The sequence below is a fragment of the Antennarius striatus genome, chromosome 24 (genome assembly GCF_040054535.1).
Source record: "Antennarius striatus isolate MH-2024 chromosome 24, ASM4005453v1, whole genome shotgun sequence".
Classification (NCBI taxonomy): domain Eukaryota; kingdom Metazoa; phylum Chordata; class Actinopteri; order Lophiiformes; family Antennariidae; genus Antennarius; species Antennarius striatus.
In genome coordinates this window covers 5,499,053-5,517,045 of record NC_090799.1, presented here as the reverse complement: position 1 = coordinate 5,517,045, position 17,993 = coordinate 5,499,053, and the positions used below count along the sequence as shown (strand labels likewise).

Sequence of the window (17,993 nt, the reverse complement as noted above, 5' to 3'; positions counted from 1 at the left end):
TGATAAAAGTTTAATTCCATACAACCAGTGGAACTGGATCATCACACCTGCAGATGGTTCCCTTCTGGGTTTTAAATACAACTTTTTGAATAAATACACACACAGGTTTATTCATGTGCTCTAAATATTCGAGCATTTATTCTGCAGCTGTAGGACGTGAAACATTTTAATTCTACATCAAGAGGTTATTCAATGTCACTGCTCACACCTTGTAAGGTCAGATATGTGTTTAAGTCTCATGTTTGTTCAAAATAAAACTGATAAGTGCATTCTGAAAGTACTACTACTACTTCTTTTTCTTCTTCTACTCTACTCTCACTCTGCCCTGCCCTGAACTCTAATCTCACTGTCCTGCCTTCCCCCCAGCACCTGACTACCTATCTCTCTCTCCCTCCCTCAAGTCAGCGACTGTGCACACGTCACTTCCCTTACGGGATTAAAGAGTGTTTCGAGATGTTTACCATCCCTTGTGTTTCGTCTCATGCTTTGTGCTGTACTGTCTGATGTACTGCCTGTGTTGTCCTGCCTGTGTTGTCCTGCCTGTGTTGTCCTGCCTATGTTGTACTGCCTGTATTTACTGCCTGTCTACCGTTGGTCAGAGAGGACTGCAATTTCATCTGTGCTGTATGTCGTGCATATATGGTACACTTGACAATACAGCTGACTTTGACTTCTTCTTCTTCTTCTACTTCTTCTTCTCCTACTAATTATTAATCAGTTAATGACTGACACGGTTTGATTACTTTAAAATCAGTCACATGATAAAAACTGTCAGATGTTTAAAGCCCACGGTTTAAAAGATCCTGGTTTGCTGGTTGGAATCTGGAAAATAAAAAATAAAAAAGCATGAATTAAAAATCAAGAAATTCATGTCAATATACTTTTTTTACTGCCACAAATAAACCAGTTGACTGTTTTGTTTACTGTCATTAATAAACAACTAAACTATCTTGTTTACTATCATAAATAAACCACACTCGTGTCTCTACAGATCAGTTCTGATCATATTAGAACTTCTCCGCTGAACATCCATTCATTGATGTTATCGTACCTTCTGAATGAACGGGGCTGCACAAGCCAGGCAGGTCTTCTCTGGTGTGGCGGGGCTGTCCAGCTGAAACGGGCCGACCAAACCGGCCTCTGAACGGGCCGCCGCCACGGCGTCCTTGATGGCGAAGAACACCGTGCTGCCCAGGAAGAGGGTGGGCTCTCCAATGCCCTGCAGAAGACCAACAGGCCACAACATCCGTCTCTGAGCCTGTGTACAACTGTCTGGAGGGGTCATCACATGGCATTTGTTTGTCGTGACCTCTGACCTTTGAGGAGTAGATGGCGTGGGGGTTGTTCGAGTCTGACAGCAGGTAGACGTTGAAGGAAAGCGGCAGGTCGCACACGGCAGGGATTTTATACTGAGTGGGGCCTCGAGTGTACAGAAGCCCGGAGGGAGAGAACTTCAGCTCCTCCAGAGTGTAGAGGCCGACGCCCTGCATGAATGCCCCTTCAATCTGGGGGGGGGTAAAATGTTGATGGAGAGAACGGAGGAGGAATGGATGGTTCGATGTTTGGAGAGGAGAGGACAACCTTTACTCACCTGGCCGATGTCCACAGACGGGTTCAGGCTTCTACCGATGTCGATCATGATGTCTGTCCTCAACGTCTGCAAGAACGACAGAAGAAGAAGACGTCTCTGAGTCAGAGTGAACTGAGTCAGAGTGAACTGAGTCAGAGTGAACGTCTCTGACCCACCCGGTAGTCCCCTGTGAGGACGTCCACCTCCACCTCGCAGCAACACACTCCATACATGAAGTACGCGTACGGCTGCCCCTCCTTCTTGTCCCAGTCCATGTACAGATCGGGACCCCTGAGGACAACAGCTGTTAGCGTCCAAACGTTCTCGTCCAATCAGAGCAGCTGTTTCTGTCTTACCTGAAGAATCCAGTCGCCGACAAACTGACTTTATCCAAAAACGCTTCTTTGACCTGAGCAGGAAAACAAACACTGGTGCTTATTGTTCACCCACAGGACGGCGGCCAATCCATACATCGAGTACCAAATCATACCCAACTCTCCCATGATCCTTTGGGGTTCTTCCTTCGGAAGGGCTCCAGTCGACGGTACAGAATCTGGCAGCCGTTCTGAACAAAAGAAAACCAAGCTTTAGAACCGAAATTCTGTGGGTGGGGCCTGGACAGACAGGATGCGGGCGCACCTTGATGGCCATGCTGTTGGAGTCGGTCCCGAAGGAGGCGGCGGTGGGCATGGTGTTGGGGACGGTGTTGGTGCTGGTTTCACTGATGTAGATCTTGGAGGTTGGGATGTGCAGCTCCCTGCTGGCCACCTGGGAAGAAGCAAACACTGAGCTGAGAAGACAACAACAACAACAACAACTTATCTCATAAAGACACCTCCATGCTACTGTTCTACCGCTTTGATGAAAGTGGAGCCCATCAGAAGCAACAAATCTCGTCTTCCACACAAGTAAAGGCTTGTTTCCACCCGAGACAAATGGAACATCAACAACCAGGTGGAAACGTTCCACGATTTGGGTCACTTTGTTCCCGGACATGCTGCATCTTGCATGTTGTTTGCACGCATTTTAATTCAAAAGTCCCTCAGGGGTTTGTGTGGAAATACCTGCTGCATCTTAGTGTGGAGGCCCTGACCCATCTCCGTCCCGCCATGAAGGACCAGAACCGATCCGTCCTTGTAGATGTGGATTAAAGCTGCAGCCTGGTTTAAGAAGGGCTCTGCGAATCCAATCCCGTATTTGATGGGGATGAGGGCCATGCCCCTCTTCTTCCAGCGGTTCTGCTGGTTGAACTGGTCCACAGCGGCTCGGCGGGCGCTGTAGTTGGACTTGACCAGACACTCCTCCCAGCAGCGGTGCAGGTTTTCTGGGTCAAACTGGAACTTGTAGTGGGTGATGGACGTGCCTTCGTACATGTTGATCTTCCGGACCTGGTGAGAACAAAACTGTTCAGACTGGGCTCTCACTGGTCTGTTACCAGCAGCAGGAGGCGGAGCTGGACCTGGTTTACGGGGCGTCCCAGGGCCAAGGCTACATCCTCGATCATGTTCTCCACCACCAGCAGGGACTGGGGCACCCCGAAGCCCCTGAAGGCGGTGTTGGAGGGCAGGTTGGTCCTACAAATGGAACAACTGCCCCGCAGGTTGGGGATGTTGTAGGCGTTGTCCATGTGAAGGAGAACCTTCTCCGCCACCTGCGAGAAGAAGACGTCCGATTATTGCGTTCCTCTTTGTCTGCACACAAGCCTAGAATGAACACGTCACCCACCAGAACAGATTCATCCAGCGTGTTCCCCCCATTCATGAAGTACTGGATATCTGCAGCCACGATGCGCCCGTCACTCATGAACCCCACCTGGAGACGATCACAGCCGATCACGGATCAATCACAGACTGTCCAGAGACTCACCGAACATGTGTACAATGAGACTGAAGGTATAGCTGGTCTCAGACCAGCTGAAGGGCACTGAGGATGCCTCCTGCTGAGGGTGTGTTGCCGTACTTTGTATTTTGCGAGGAGGGGGTGGCGGCCTCCTGAGATCAGCATGTCGTCGCCTCGGTCCAGGACGCAGCGCACCGCCCGATTGGCCCTGAGCAGAGAATTTCAACAACACAGGGAGGTCAAGCTGACCCAGTGTGTGCACCTTATCTAAACACCTCCTTCTGTCAAATACCACAACGCCCCTGACCACGCCTCCTTTCCTGACGTTTAATAAAGGAAACCTCCTTCCTGATAATGTGACTTACTTCCACGCGGCCACAGACGTGATGCTGACCAAGATGGAGGTCTTTGTCAGCTTCCCCCCGAACGCTCCACCAATGCGTTTGACGTGACAGATGACTCTGTTGGACGGGATGTCCAGCGTCTCGGAAATCGCCTCCTGCAGCAGGATGAAGATCACCGTCATGACGTTTATAAAGGTATAAACCCTGACACCCCTGACCTATAATGGCCGTTTTTTGGTACTTTTGATATTTGTCTCTACATACCATATTAAAAATGATTTAACATACCCATGCTTGGTACGTTTATCTCCAGCACAACTTCAGCTATATGAAGAAATAGTTTTTATTTCCCTATAACTTACTATATTGACATATTGGGGCAAAATAGATACACACAGTCAAATTCGGAAATGGAAAAATTGTATTTTACTGCCAAAAAACATGCACATCGAATTGATTTTGAGCTACAAAAAGTTTGCCATAGGCTAATAACATAATTATATACAGTTTGTGTCACTTGTGCCCCTCTTCAAAGGAGTTTTTCAAAGTAACACTACACGCACAATTTGCAGTTTCGTAGTGTGCCGGTCCCAAGCCTGGATAAATACAGAGGCTTGTGTCAGGAAAGGCATCCAGTGTAAAACTTTTGCAAAATCAAACATGCGAATCAGACCTATGACTTCCATACCGGATCGGTCGCCATCGGCGATGTTGACCTACAGGGTGCCAAGAGTATAGGACTGAGAGTAGGGACGTTGAATGTTGGAACTATGACAAGAAAAGGTAAAGAGTTGGTTGACATGATGCAGAGAAGGAAGGTAGACATGCTGTGTGTCTAGGAGACCAGGTGGAAAGGTAGCAAGGCTAGAAGTTTAGGAGCAGGGTTCAAGGTGTTCTATTATGGTGTAGATAGGAAGAGAAATAAAGTAGGAGTTATCTTGAAGGAGGAGTTTGTTTGGAATGTCCTGGAGGTAAAAAGGGTGTCAAATAGAGTGATGAGTCTGAAGCTAGAAATAGAAGGTGTGATGTTCAATGTTCTTAAAGGGTATGCTCCACAGGTAGGATGTGAGCTGGAGGAGAAGGAGAAATTCTGGTTGGACTTGGATTAAGTGATGCAGAGCATACCAAGAAGTGAGAGAGTTGTCATTGGTGCAGACTTCAATGGACATGTTGGTGCAGGAAACAGAGGTGATGAGGAGGTGATGGGAAGGTTTGGTATCAAGGAGAGGAACGCAGAAGGACAGATGGTAGTTGACTTTGCAAAAAGGATGGAAATGGCTATAGTGAATACTTTCTTTCAGAAGAGGCAGGAACATAGAGTGACCTATAACAGTGTATGAGGATGTCTGAAGTGGCAGAGAAGTATGTGAGAGAGGTGCAGGACATGTATGAGGACTGTAAGACAGTGGTGAGGTGTGCTGTAGGTGTGACAGAGGAGTTCAAGGTGGAGGTGGGACTGCATCAGGGATCAGCTCTGACCCCTTCTTGTTCTCTATGGTGATGGACAGGCTGAGAGACGAGGTTAGACAGGAATCACCATGGACTATGATGTTTGCAGATGACATTGTGATCTGTAGTGAGAGCAGGGAACAGATGGAGGAGAAGCTAGAGAGGTGGAGGTTTGTCCTGGAAAGGAGAGGAATGAAGGTTAGCCGCAGTAAGACAGAATACATGTGTGTGAATGAGAGGGACCCAAGTGGAAGAGTGAGGTTACAGGGAGAAGAGATCAAGAAGGTGGAGGATTTTAAGTACTTAGGGTCAGCAGTCCAGAGCAATGGAGAGTGTGGAAAAGAGGTGAAGAAGCGTGTACAGGCAGGATGGAACGGGTGGAGGAAAGTGTCAGGTGTGATGTGTGATAGAAGAGTTTCAGCTAAAATGAAAGGAAAGGTGTACAAAACTGTGGTGAGACCAGCGATGTTGTTTGGTCTAGAGACAGTGTCACTGAGGAAAAGAGAGGAGACAGAGCTGGAGGTAGCAGAGATGAAGATGCTGAGGTTCTCTCTGGGAGTGACCAGGATGGATAGGATCAGGAATGAGTACATCAGAGGGACAGCACATGTTAGAGGTTTTGGAGATAAAGTCAGAGAGGCCAGACTGAGATGGTTTGGACATGTCCAGAGGAGAGATAGTGAATATATTGGTAGAAAGGAAAAGAAGAAGAAGAAGACTATGCACACAATTCGCGCAGAAAAATGCGTGAAGTCGTTTCTGTCACATTGCATGTGTCACGTGACTAAATGCATCAATCACGGTACATGTTTGCATAACGTGACAAAATGCACAAATCACAAGACATGTTCGAATCACATGAATACATGCGTCACCGCTTGTACGATGGCGACGACATGGACATAAATGCTGTGCCTGCCATCTGACGATAAGGAGCCGTTTGAACCGCTTGTCTTAGATCAAATGTAAACGATCATATCTCCGGCTTTCCGGGGTCAATTGGTTCCAAGTAAAAACAGGAAAAATAGTTTCACATCTATACAGTCACATAAACATGCGCACAGCAATCCACGTGACAGATTTTATTTGTTAAGAATGGTTTAAAAACATTATGTGATCTGATCACGCAGGTGTGATCATAGGGCTTTAAGGGTTAATATCAAAAAAATGTTGACTGGTTCGACCTTAAAATCTGTTGAAATATGGGTGTACCTGAGCAGTCGCCGGGGACTGGGTGGAGACGTAAACGTTCAGCTCCACCTCCTCACCGACAGGAACGACCAGCATGCTCTGGGTCTCCATGTAGAAATGCTCCTGACCTCCCATTCGAATCTCCCCTGAGGAAACGTGAAACGTTCGGAACAAAACTTTCACTTCCAGACGTGTTCAAGCGCCGGCTGACACACCTTCATAGAGACGATCTGCGGTTCTGAAGCCTTCGGACACGTTTCCTCTCTCGATGTCCCTCTGCGGCTCGAAGAAGGACGACCTCTCCACGGCTTCTTCTATGGTGAAAATGGGGTCAGGCAAGTCTTCGTAGCTGATCTTCACGGCCGCTGCTCCCCGTTTGGCGTGCGTCCTCGAATCGGCGACCACCGCGCACACCATCTGACCGATGCAAGACACCTGCAGGGAAACGGGAAAGCAGACGATTGTCAGACGGGGGTCAGCGTTACCTCTGATCCGACACCCGGCGCTCCAGACGCCACCTCGCTCTCCGCAAGCAGCTCCTCCGTGTAACCGAACGACTCGCGGACTTTCTTCCCAGGAATGTCTTTGGCCATAATGACGTCCATGACACCCGGGAGCTTCAGCGCCTCGCTCACGTCCATCCCTCTGTCGGACAAACACCAGCACGTCTTCGTCACAGCAAGTCCGACATCGATCGCTGCCTGAAACTGTTGTCATTCGCCTCACGTGATTTTAGCGTGTGCTCGAGAGCTGGTGACCGGAACCAGGAAGAGCTCGCCGTCCGTCCTGGGCATGTCGTCACAGTACACAGCCTCCCCCGTGGCCTGGCTGATGGCGGATCGATGCATGATGGGACGTCCCACTGAGTCCCAGTCGCTCTGGTTCTTTGACACATGCTGCAAAAGAAGAACTATTTGGACCAGGTCTCTGAGGAAACCTCCCTGTTCAATGACATGATGTGTCCTCACCTGGAACTCCTGCAGGCTGTGCTGGATCTCTCTGGGGAGGGGCTGGATCACCTCCTGGATGTCACCTGTGACCACGCCCTGTCAATGACAACGCCGTGAGTCTCTGTTTCTGCCCCGTCAGACATGTTCACACGGTTTGGAGCGTTCTACCATTTCTTTGAGCTTCTGCAGAACCTCCAGGTAGAACCTGAACAGGAAGCTGAGTGTCAACGAGCGACGAAACTCCACTTTCCCTCCAGGAGCCGAAGGAGGGAGGACCAACTCGTCCAGGAGGACGTCATATGCCCGGCTGAGGGTCTCCTCATCCCAGGGCCTGAAGGAAACATGTTATTAATGGATTCTGAGCTCCTTCTGTTCGCCTAAAGATGCTACAAAAGACAGGAAGCAGAATCAGAGACCGTGAGCTGATGGCTGCACAGGTTTCGGCGGCGCTAACAGTGGTCGGCCCCATTCCTCCAAAGTAAATGCTGATATCCTGAACCACTCTGGAACCCTTGGAGAAAAACACCCTCATCCCGGTCGTCACTGTAGGGAAGGAGCCGTCTTTCCTGGGAGCCTGACGGAAAGCTCGGACAAACTCCCACTGCAGCCGAAACGAAGGAAGGACATAAAGAGGAGCAGAGGAGAAAAAAAACGAAAAAAACAAATGGTTTTCATTTATGCCTGCGGTGTTTGGACTCCGACAAACAGAAGGAATCTTATTTGAACCTTTCTGGAGAAGGGAATGAAGACAGAAAGTAGAATCTCCTTGCGCTCCAGGATGGTTTTACCAAACCCGATGAAGAAGTCCTGATTAAGAGGAACCTCTCGTCTTCCTCCTGGAGGTTTCAGACATGCTTGTTAATTTAAACCGTGAGCGGCAGACACTTCCTCTTCACACTTCCAACTTACCGTCACAGATGACGCTCACCCTGCTGTTCCCGGCAGCTAACAGAGGATTCAGGTCTGAGTTTGGGTACGCGCTCATTATGTTGCCCCCCAGAGACTAAATGTGCAAAAGATCGCATAAGAAGACACACATTCACATAGTTTTTTGACAGCGGTGGAATCCTAAAAGTATTTTCCAGCGACAATGGAGGGAGTCGAGGAGAGAGAAACAAAGAAGTTCGGCCTATTTACAGCAACGTTACGGATCTGCTGGTTTCCCAGGTTCCTCAGCTGCTGGATCAGAGCCCTGAACAGCTCGGTCTTCTCCTCGGGATACAGCAGAAGCAACTTTTCCAAAAGAGACTGAACCTCAGACAGACTGCACCCGGCTCCGACCCAAACTCCTGCAGGGAGGAGGAAGGGTTAAACGAAGTCGCTTGGATTTCAACCCACAGAGAGAAGGAGATGACCCACCCTGTGACGTCTGGGTGACCTCAAACAGCTCCATCACACTGGTTGGAGATATGACCAGAGGGTGGAGGACACCTTTGAACTTCATATCCGGACCTTCAAACACAAACAGGACTTGAGTTCAACTGCTCTTACCGTTGGACTGGATCTCTGCACCTCCTGCTCACCTATGTTAGTGTTTCCCATCACCAGCGGAGCTTCAGGGTTGCTGGTCTTCAGCTGGACCAGCTCCTCCAGGGATGCGGGGGACACCCACCTCACCCTCTCCCCTCTGAACGTGAGCGTCTGTGGGGACGCCTGAGCCTTCAGCTGTGGACACAAAGCCTGCTTTACCTGACTGTTAACACAGGGAGCGGAATTAGTCTTACTGAGTAACGTACGATCAGTTCAGGAGGGAAGATCAGCTCCTGGGTCGGGTCCAGTGGGAGGAACTCATCCTTGTCAAATAGCTGGATGGATGGAAAACAAGAAGGCGTCACCGTGGTTACAGCAGACCGCCTCACTGCAGCCTAACAGCATGAACACGGACTGAAAAATTCAGCTGAAGAGTGTAAACAACATCTTTGCTGATAAATATGGGCTCTCAGGGCTTGTGAGGTCGTCCCAGAGGTTTAGGCGTGTGAGCTTAGAGTCTACTGAACACTTCTACTATGAAGCAACAAGAACTAAAACACTTCACCAGACTATTCATTCGGAATAAGCACCAGAAGAAGACAAAGAAAAGCAAAGCGAAGAAAGAAAAACGCTCACAAGCGGCGGTTCGTCAGGGCCGCCCTCGCCGTTCACACAGCAGGTTCCAAATGAGTTGCTTTGGCAGCAGTTGGCCTCCTGCAGAAAGAAAACAGCATCACATGAAAGCACCGCGAGGCATTCACGGACCTTTTCCAAGCACTTGTCAAAAGAAGAATGAAAAATTCCACTTTTCTCACTTTAAATCAGAAAACCTCGCTACATCTGTTTGCTCAGGACGGGATTGAAATTAGATGTGAACAGCAACTTTGTGAAGTTACCAGAGGCAACTTCATTGTTACAAGTGTTATCCTGCACTAGGGGTTAATGGCAAAGGTTATAAAGCTTGCATTTCTTGGAAATGAGCCAAAGTCTATTTAATCTGCAAATATTGAGTAAGAACAGCCTAAAAACTTTTCTGTTCAGATCAGGGCTCTGATCTGGATCTGCTCTGACCTGTTTTAGCTTGATATGAAACCCAGTGAGGAGACCTTTGTCTGTGAACTGCTGTCATCATAGTGAACTGAAAGTGAAAGTGAACACTGAAACTTGACAAAGACACTTCTTTTCATGCTCCCCAGGAAATTCTGTGGAAGCAAAGAACGAGCAGTAAAACCACATCTTCTACGCGGCGTTTTCTTGCGCACGCTGTAACCGAGGGTTTTCAGGTCCAGATACGTCTTGCCTGAAACAAAAACTGCTGTGACGTCGTGTGTGTGTGTGTGTGTGTGTGTGTGTGTGTGTGACCCATCTCTACAAATACAAACAGAATGGACAGAGTTAAACCCATAAAAAGTATCCTGAAGCCATTGTTAACCATCTTGTTGTTGAGAGCTGCTGCTGCACATTGAGCTTTTTTCTGACATGCTACCATTGACAAACATGAATCCTCATGAATCATAAAGTTTACATATTTATTTATTCCTTAATTGTACCGTCTCTCTTTTTCTTTAGTTGTTTTTCTTTTGATACAAAAGCACCAGGGGCGATAGTCCTCATCTTGTTGTCCATGGAACCCTGTTTTTATATACAATGGCAATAAAATTCATTTATTCATTCATTCACGTTCCTCTCTCCTGTCGTTCTTGAAGTTGTTCTGCTTATAAACGTGATCAACACACTTATGTGGTTACTTATGGACGGAGATTTTTTTGAAAACTATGTCGTGTGGACGTGAATACTATGCGGAGGGAAAAAAGATGTGTTTTCAGGAAGAGCCGGCAACGTGTGGACATAGCTGTCTCCATTCTCACTGGATGAGCTTCATACCTGACAGAAGGTCCTGCAGCCGTCAACAATGGGTCGATATCCAGTGCACCGACACAGATTACCTGAGAAACCGAACACAATGAGGACAGGGCAGTGTGTCACACATGATCTATAATGGGGTCACGACCCCAACAAGGAAATGAGGCGGGGATCCCTGTGTGCTCAAAGGAGAGGAAACCCACCGGCCAGCGCCTGCGTGACGTCCTCCAGGCTGGGCTGGGGGTTGTTCCTCAGCAGGGTGTACATGGACATCACCATCCCCGGGGTGCAGAAGCCACACTGGGAGCCGTGAGCCTTCGCTATACGCTCCTAAAAAAACCCCCACAGCAACCGCTTTAAGCTCCGAGAAAAGGGTTTTTCCATCAGGAGCATTGTTATCTGGTGTTTACACAAAGCACAGCGGTCGGATAAATCGTCAGTCACCGTTAAAATTCATTCCCGGCGACCGACTGAACAATCCATCACGCGACTCGCTGACGCAGAAACACAACGAGGAAGATATTTTACGCATGGAAACAATTCTTTATCCACTGGCTGAATGTCGGCTGGTGTTATGAGCGATGCAGCATCAGGATGAATCACACACACACACACACACACAGCATCACACACCTGAACTGGGTGGATACGGGTCTTGGTGCTGCCGATGCCCTCCACCGTGGTGACAGCGGCGCCGTGTAGCTGACAGACCGGCAGGAGGCAAGCGTTGGCTGAGTAATGCCTGACGGCGTGATGAAGGTCGTCTCACATATTGTACCATATTGTGTTATTTATAATGCGTAACAAGCGTGTGAATTATTAAACTGTAATGCAAATGGAATAATGTAATCTATCAATAAGTGACTCATGATGAACTTTAGAATCATGTCTGATTGATCGAAGCTTCATCTCAAAGGATACATGATGGTTTTGGTGGCAGGCTGGTAGCGTGACACCATGACCGTACACGCCCCACAGCCTCCGCCGCCGCAGCCATACTTGGTCCCAGTCAACCTCACTGATGTCAAGGTCAAGGTCAAACCTAATCAAACAACTAATCAGCTCAAAGCAAGCATGTCTGGTGTGGGGTGATGTGAAGGATACGCCTCTCCCTGAGGTAGGACAGCAGCATGGTCTCAGGGTCAGCATGGCTCTCTGTTACCTGGTCCGACATGGAGTCACGTGACACAAAGGCATTAGCATATCACTGCATTAATTTTAATCGAGACGACAAATACTAACATGTAAAATGTGTTTCCATGATCATTTATATTAAAAATGCAAAAATGTAAAAGATATTTCAATGGAAAAAAGACGGAAATATTGACATCAGAGACAAAAAATATGACTTTCTGTCCAGGTTATAATAATAAAAAATTATTGATGATAGACTTCTAACCGGTTATTCGTAACAACTCGAACACGGACCACACAAGATGCATCAGCAAAATTATTTTTATTAAAAAAATATGGCTTTGGTTAAGTTTATAAGTTTACATAATAGTGCCTTTCAAAGCTCGTTTCAGTTCACTTGAACGACTAAAGACCATTTAGACTCCAGTATTTATAAAGGCCTGACTCTTCTCATCGGTAACTAATTAACTTTTCAAGTTGATGAAAATGTTTTTTTTTCGGTTCTTAAACGAACATTAGTAGCGGAAGAAGATTTAAAAAAAAAAAAAAAAAAAGAAGATAACAATAAACTACTAACTAAGAATGAGACGTGCTTTGGAATTAAACATACCTTTTTCCCGTTGATAAAGAAGCAAAGCTGATCTCCAACTTCAGACATCGTTCAAAACTCTTTGACAGAAGACGTCAAGTCCAAAAACAGGAAACAGGACGTCTGCCAACGCTTTCAAATTAAAACCGAACAGACGAAACAACAACAAACAACGACTCGCTAGCAGATAAAAATACTTATATTGAAGAAAAATGTCTGGAACTTGGTGGAATATTAAAGTTTTACTCATAAAAACACCCCTTTCCCGTCGGTAATAAAGTAAAACGCCTCGCTGTTATATTTTTTCTTTTAGCGGAAGTGGAGAAATTCGTCTGCCAGTACTTTCAAAATAAATTAATTGCAGAACTGCATTTATTTATTCCAGTTTTTCATGTCGGACTTTTTTCTAATTCTGTTTACGCCATAACTGATTAGCTAAATAATAAAGCGGATGTGTTTAAGATTTATCAAGTATAAAGCCTGGGGAAGAAGATATGTCAGATATAGGTGGGGAAAAGTGCCAGTCATGCTTTTATTTTAGACGCACCGTCAGTTTCCTGTTCGGCGCTATCTGCGGGCAGCTCTGTGTGTCACGTGACCTGAACGAGGCGTCAGCGTTTTCGGTTTCGGTCAAGTGGGAAGATTTTTAAACGAGCACCGAAGTCTGGGTGTGAATGATTAGCAGTGAGAGTTGTCTCTCTTTCTTTACTGATTAGTTTGTGTTTTCTTCAATTCTACTTTATTCAATTTTACTGTATCCCTTTAGACCCCTCACATCTGCACCCACTTTACAGTATATTCTAAGGCAAACAAGACATGTGGGAATGAATCAGGATAAAAATGCATTTAATATTTGAAAGATGAATGTGAACTTGGTTTCCTGAAGCAAACTGAGCTTTATGACTGCAGACAGAGGTGACATCTGTTCAATGTCGGAACGGCTGACCAAGCATTTAACGGCCTCCATAACAAAGGTCACACATTAAAAAGAGGAAATGTGACTTAAAAATCCCCTTGGGGATTTTTTTTTTTTACTGCAAGTGCATTCAAATAGATTAATCTCATTAACATGACATTGTTGTCACGGATGACTAAAATAACATCAGTGATCACATGTCTGCTCTCTGGAGGACATAAACCCACCGCCGCATGTGATGTGAGCAACGCTGAAGCACGTCCAGACAAAACCTTATCACAACAAAAGTCCAATTTAATCCCAAAAATACATCCTTTATTTCCATTTTGGCATGTCTTACATTGTTTGGTCTTGCTGTATCTTGGCTACAACACCATACTGTATGATTTACATGGTCTGAAGTATGTGGACTGTCATGCAATGTTGAACACAGCTCAGCCGAATGCTGCAGGAAAACGATGCACCGCTCCCGTCAGGTTAATGGTCAGAATTCAGTGTTGAGACTGCAGGAAGCAGTGTGTCTGCTGGTTAAGGCATGACGTTGCATTCCAGGATAATGAATGAGGATAAAATTACATTCAAAACACAATCAACTCTTTAAAATGATGAACATGCTGCAGGTTATCATTTAAAATCCATCGGCCGTGTCTTTTGTTTCTGGATGTGGGCATGGAGTCCACGTCAGACATTCAACACTCCTGTCCCTGAAGACACCTGATCATGAACTAGAATGAACTTGTTCACACATTTTGACTTAATTTATCAAGAACAGGACAGAACCGGAAAAGAATAGGTCATAAAAATGTCATTCATCCGTCTGGAGGAAACATTTCAGATTAAATATCCTGGATGAGGATTGAGGGAGCATCTGAACAGGTTCCAGCCCGTCTGGTCGTTACTGAGGAAGACATTTCACTCTTTCGCTGCCAGCAGGCAGGTTTTCGTTAGTAGAATATACCAACAAAGTGACAAAAAATAAAACTGAATCCTGATGTCACTTTTCCGTTTCCTGCCACAAACAGTCACCACATTCCCGTTCCCGGATCCCCGGACCTGAAAGGAGAAAGGAAACTCCTTCCTCCTGCTGACTAGAAGGAATTGGCAGCAAACGGCTGCAGCTGGTGATTTATAGACTGGACACGGTCGGTATTTCCCACAATGCTGAAGCTTCAGGGTCCTGATTGGTCAGCAGATGTTTACTTCATGTAATCTTCTCACCACGGCCGGAACAAGGCTTGGAAATAACACAATGAAGGAAGGATGAGATGGTTTTGTCATCTCATCTTTGGTGTGAAATATCTCACAGTTGCTGTTATGTGGATGAGGAGTCCCTCATCAGGAATTTCTGGGGAGGAAGGAGGGGGGGGGGGTCGACACCAACAAGCCTCCAGCTTCACAATATTTCCCATAAATGTGAGATTATTCTGATGGTTTTGTGGATTTATGTCCCCATATTCGTATTTTACGCCTCTCTCTGCACATAAAGATGCTGCAAATGGTTTTTTATGGAGATCTCCTGCCATTACGCTCCTCTAATATTCACACACATGATCTTAAAGTGGCAATATGGGTATTCGTATCCGCATTATAAATATATTACCATCCTGTTTCAGTGTAATCCTGTCGTTTCTCACTGCTTCTTCTTCTTCTGCTTCAGGGACTTCCTCCTCTTCACGATCATCTCGTACAGCTTGTCCATGCCCTCGTCCAGCCCCTCTCCGATGATGGCGCAGGCCGGCTGGACGTGGTAGGGGGTGGAGGGGCTGAGCTCTGCCAGGGCCAACTGCCTCTCGATCTCCCCGACATCCAGCGCCCGGGGAAGGTCCTGTTTGTTGGCGATGACCAGCAACGGAGTCCCCTGGTTCTCCGAGAACCGGGTGATCTTGTGCAGCTCAGTCCGGGCCTCTTCCAGCCTCTCAGCATCCACGGAGTCCACCACGTACACGATACCGTCTGTGCAGCGGCTGTAGGGCTTCCACAAGGGCCGCAGCTTCTCCTGGCCCCCGACGTCCCAGAAGTGACAGCTGATGCCCTTGGAGGCCCCCGCGCCGCCCAGACGGATCCTCTCCGTGTTGAAGCCGATGGTTGGCACCGTGTTGACGAACTCGTTGAATTTCAGCCGGTACAGGACGGTGGTCTTACCCGCAGAGTCCAAACCGAGCATGACTATGTGCAAGGACTGGAAGGCACCCAGATTGGAGAAGCTGTTCCCCATGTCGCAGCCTGGGATGGAGGATCAGTCGCAGTAAATGCCCCTGGAGTCATCCATAGCGGGTTCGTGAGTCAAATCATGAGGTTTGCGCTTTCGGCAGACGTGCAGGACGCATCACTTGGATGTGCGGAGGTTTCCAGACGAGCCGCAGCATCCCTGGACTCACTCCAACAGCATTACGCACGCCAAGAAACGACCACATCCACACGCAATCCAGCGGTGCGTCTTTCCAAATGCGCAAATTACGCGCGGCAGCATCTTGTCTCTCCCGTGTGTGTGTGTATGTGTGTGTGTATGTGTGTGTGTGTGTGTGTGTGTGAGAGAGACAAGTGCGCAGCGGCCGCCTTCAGGTGGTCACACACAGAAATGATGGTGTGTGTGTGACGCGTTGCCAAGAAAGGATGCGTCAAACTGAAGCAGAAAAATACAAAATAAAACGTCCGGTTAACTTAAAAAATAAATGCATTTAACTTCCAGGAAAAACACCCCCGCAGTCAGGATCTTATATTGAAAGGGTTTCATGCAAAGTTGCGTTTCCTCTGCGTACAGCGCTACTCAAAGGCTGACATCTAGTGTTGAAACAGCGGAACTGCTGCTATAGCGATTATTCTATTTCATTTATATTTGCATTCAGGAACAAAATTTAATATTAAAACATAAAAGAAGCAAACATGAATGAGAGAAGAGGAGAAATCATATCTGAGAACATTTAGATCTGTCTTTGCTGAACAGTTCTTTTGTCGTTTTGAATAAACTCGTCCACATTATGAAATGCAGGGAACGTTTCGGCCACCAGGTGGCAGCAGAGGATTTCAAAATAAGATCCCGGCGGCAACTCTGGCTTTTAATGTTGCATAAATAATTACTCACAAATTACAGCTAATTAATTAGGTCTTCTATTAACTTAAACAGGCAGAAAGAGATTTGCTTTCTGGAACATTTAATTAAAAATGTTCCTTTGAACTGAAGCGAAATAAAAGATGTCTCTGATGTATTGATCATCAGTATTGGGATGCACACCAAACAATGGCTTTAAGGAATGATGGATAACAACCTTTTCATTTCTCTGCTTGCATCTTCACTTTGCAGTCATTTATTGGAGTGTTCAGTTTGTTAACCTCAGCAAACTCCCATTAAAGCTGCACACGCATAAGAACAAGGACTCATAATCCAGATCAAGTGAGAACAGCAGCAGGGATTTAGCAGGAAGAGACCAAGAGAAGGAGGAAACAGAACAACCTGAGTCATCGGTACTAATTGTTCCTTCTGACCTCCTCCTCCACAGATTTTCCCCAAAGTAGGAGCGTGACATCGATGGATCAGCTATATTCAGGGACAAGACGTCGATACACAAACAGATCTTCTAAGAACACGTTGCACTTCTCTCCCTCTCTGATTCACCTAAACGCCTCTCGCCTGACGCCCTCACCGCCTCCTTCACTGATTTATTCTGTTGTCTCCTTGACACAGGAGGTTCAAATGCATCTTTTTATATGAGCTGTTGAAAAAGCAGGAAACCTGGCCTGACTGATAATAATAGAGGTTCTGACTCCAAAGACTCACAGGAGTTTTTAAAAAAATTTTTTTAAGGTATTGGTAGACATGAGCGTCCGGATTTAATTATTCAGCTTCTGGAACGAGGCGTCCCACGTGACGAGAGGAACCCAACCGAAAGAGAAGCTCCAGTAGCGAGATGTGACAAAAAGCAGATAATGGAGTTTTATCTTTGTTCTTTCAAGAGCTCTCTCCGTTCTGCAGACGGTGATGTGAAACCAGCACGGCCCGATTCCACTAAAAGCTCCGGCAGAAGATGAAACAGACCCAAAGCTTTTCATCTCAACCCTTTTTTCATTCTCCAAAGAGGCTGGAAGCCGCCTGGAATCAACTGAGGACCTCTCTGAAAGAAGGGAATCAGAACCCGACTGTCCTTCACGTCTGAGCCTCCAGTCGGTTGATGCCCTCCTTCACAAACAGGAAGTCCATCACCCCGTCTCCAGGAGAGGAGCAGGAATGCTGATGGTTGCTCCTCCTGGAGGTCCCATCATGAGGGTGACTAACTGTCTGCTTTAATTAAAGCACATTAAAGTGTGTGTATGTGTGTGTTTGGCTGGGAGATAAGGACACGTGTGTGTTCACGTGTAGACGTATGCGTGGAATTCACGGAACCGAAGGCGCCTCTGTGGACGGAACATGATTAGCACATTCATGAAGCCTCCGCTGCGTCGCTGAGCATCAGGACATCACGCTCACCTCGGTGCATCCTTTACATACTGAGGGGGGGGCGCTAAGGTTAGCGTAGCACATACACTGGAAGCTGTCAGCAACTGTTAGCCTAGCGATGAAAAGAAGAGGGAAATACATTTAGATGCAGCTGCAAAGCTGTGATGTACAACTTATTTACAATGCAAATGGGGCTCCTGTCATGTCTATGAATAATTAAGAGACTGAACCCAACCTCACTGCACG

At 46.8% G+C, this 17,993-nt stretch overlaps 2 protein-coding genes across 2 annotated transcripts; both read right to left on the bottom strand.

The window, feature by feature from the left end:
- Positions 1 to 106: 106 nt before the first annotated feature.
- Positions 107 to 12,690, bottom strand: aox6 (aldehyde oxidase 6). Its single transcript, XM_068309101.1, has 33 exons — positions 12,421 to 12,690; positions 11,781 to 11,838; positions 11,598 to 11,694; positions 11,310 to 11,418; positions 10,880 to 11,006; positions 10,698 to 10,759; positions 9,450 to 9,527; positions 9,080 to 9,148; positions 8,867 to 9,008; positions 8,703 to 8,795; positions 8,481 to 8,632; positions 8,253 to 8,346; positions 8,070 to 8,179; positions 7,760 to 7,944; positions 7,512 to 7,674; positions 7,362 to 7,439; positions 7,120 to 7,289; positions 6,912 to 7,038; positions 6,609 to 6,828; positions 6,415 to 6,539; positions 3,775 to 3,908; positions 3,530 to 3,617; positions 3,296 to 3,382; positions 3,030 to 3,221; positions 2,635 to 2,958; positions 2,210 to 2,338; positions 2,061 to 2,135; positions 1,927 to 1,979; positions 1,747 to 1,861; positions 1,592 to 1,657; positions 1,317 to 1,505; positions 1,052 to 1,219; positions 107 to 822 (listed from the first exon to the last, which is right to left on the bottom strand). Exons 1-33 carry the CDS (start codon positions 12,466 to 12,468, stop codon positions 772 to 774), a joined length of 3,978 nt encoding a protein of 1,325 aa, XP_068165202.1. The 5' UTR covers positions 12,469 to 12,690; the 3' UTR covers positions 107 to 771.
- Positions 12,691 to 13,494: 804 nt separating this feature from the next.
- On the bottom strand, positions 13,495 to 17,927 carry LOC137591228 (ADP-ribosylation factor-like protein 4C). The gene is made up of 2 exons (XM_068309103.1): positions 14,916 to 17,927; positions 13,495 to 14,549 (listed from the first exon to the last, which is right to left on the bottom strand). Exon 1 carries the CDS (start codon positions 15,528 to 15,530, stop codon positions 14,946 to 14,948), a length of 585 nt encoding a protein of 194 aa, XP_068165204.1. The 5' UTR covers positions 15,531 to 17,927; the 3' UTR covers positions 13,495 to 14,549; positions 14,916 to 14,945.
- Positions 17,928 to 17,993: the final 66 nt, after the last annotated feature.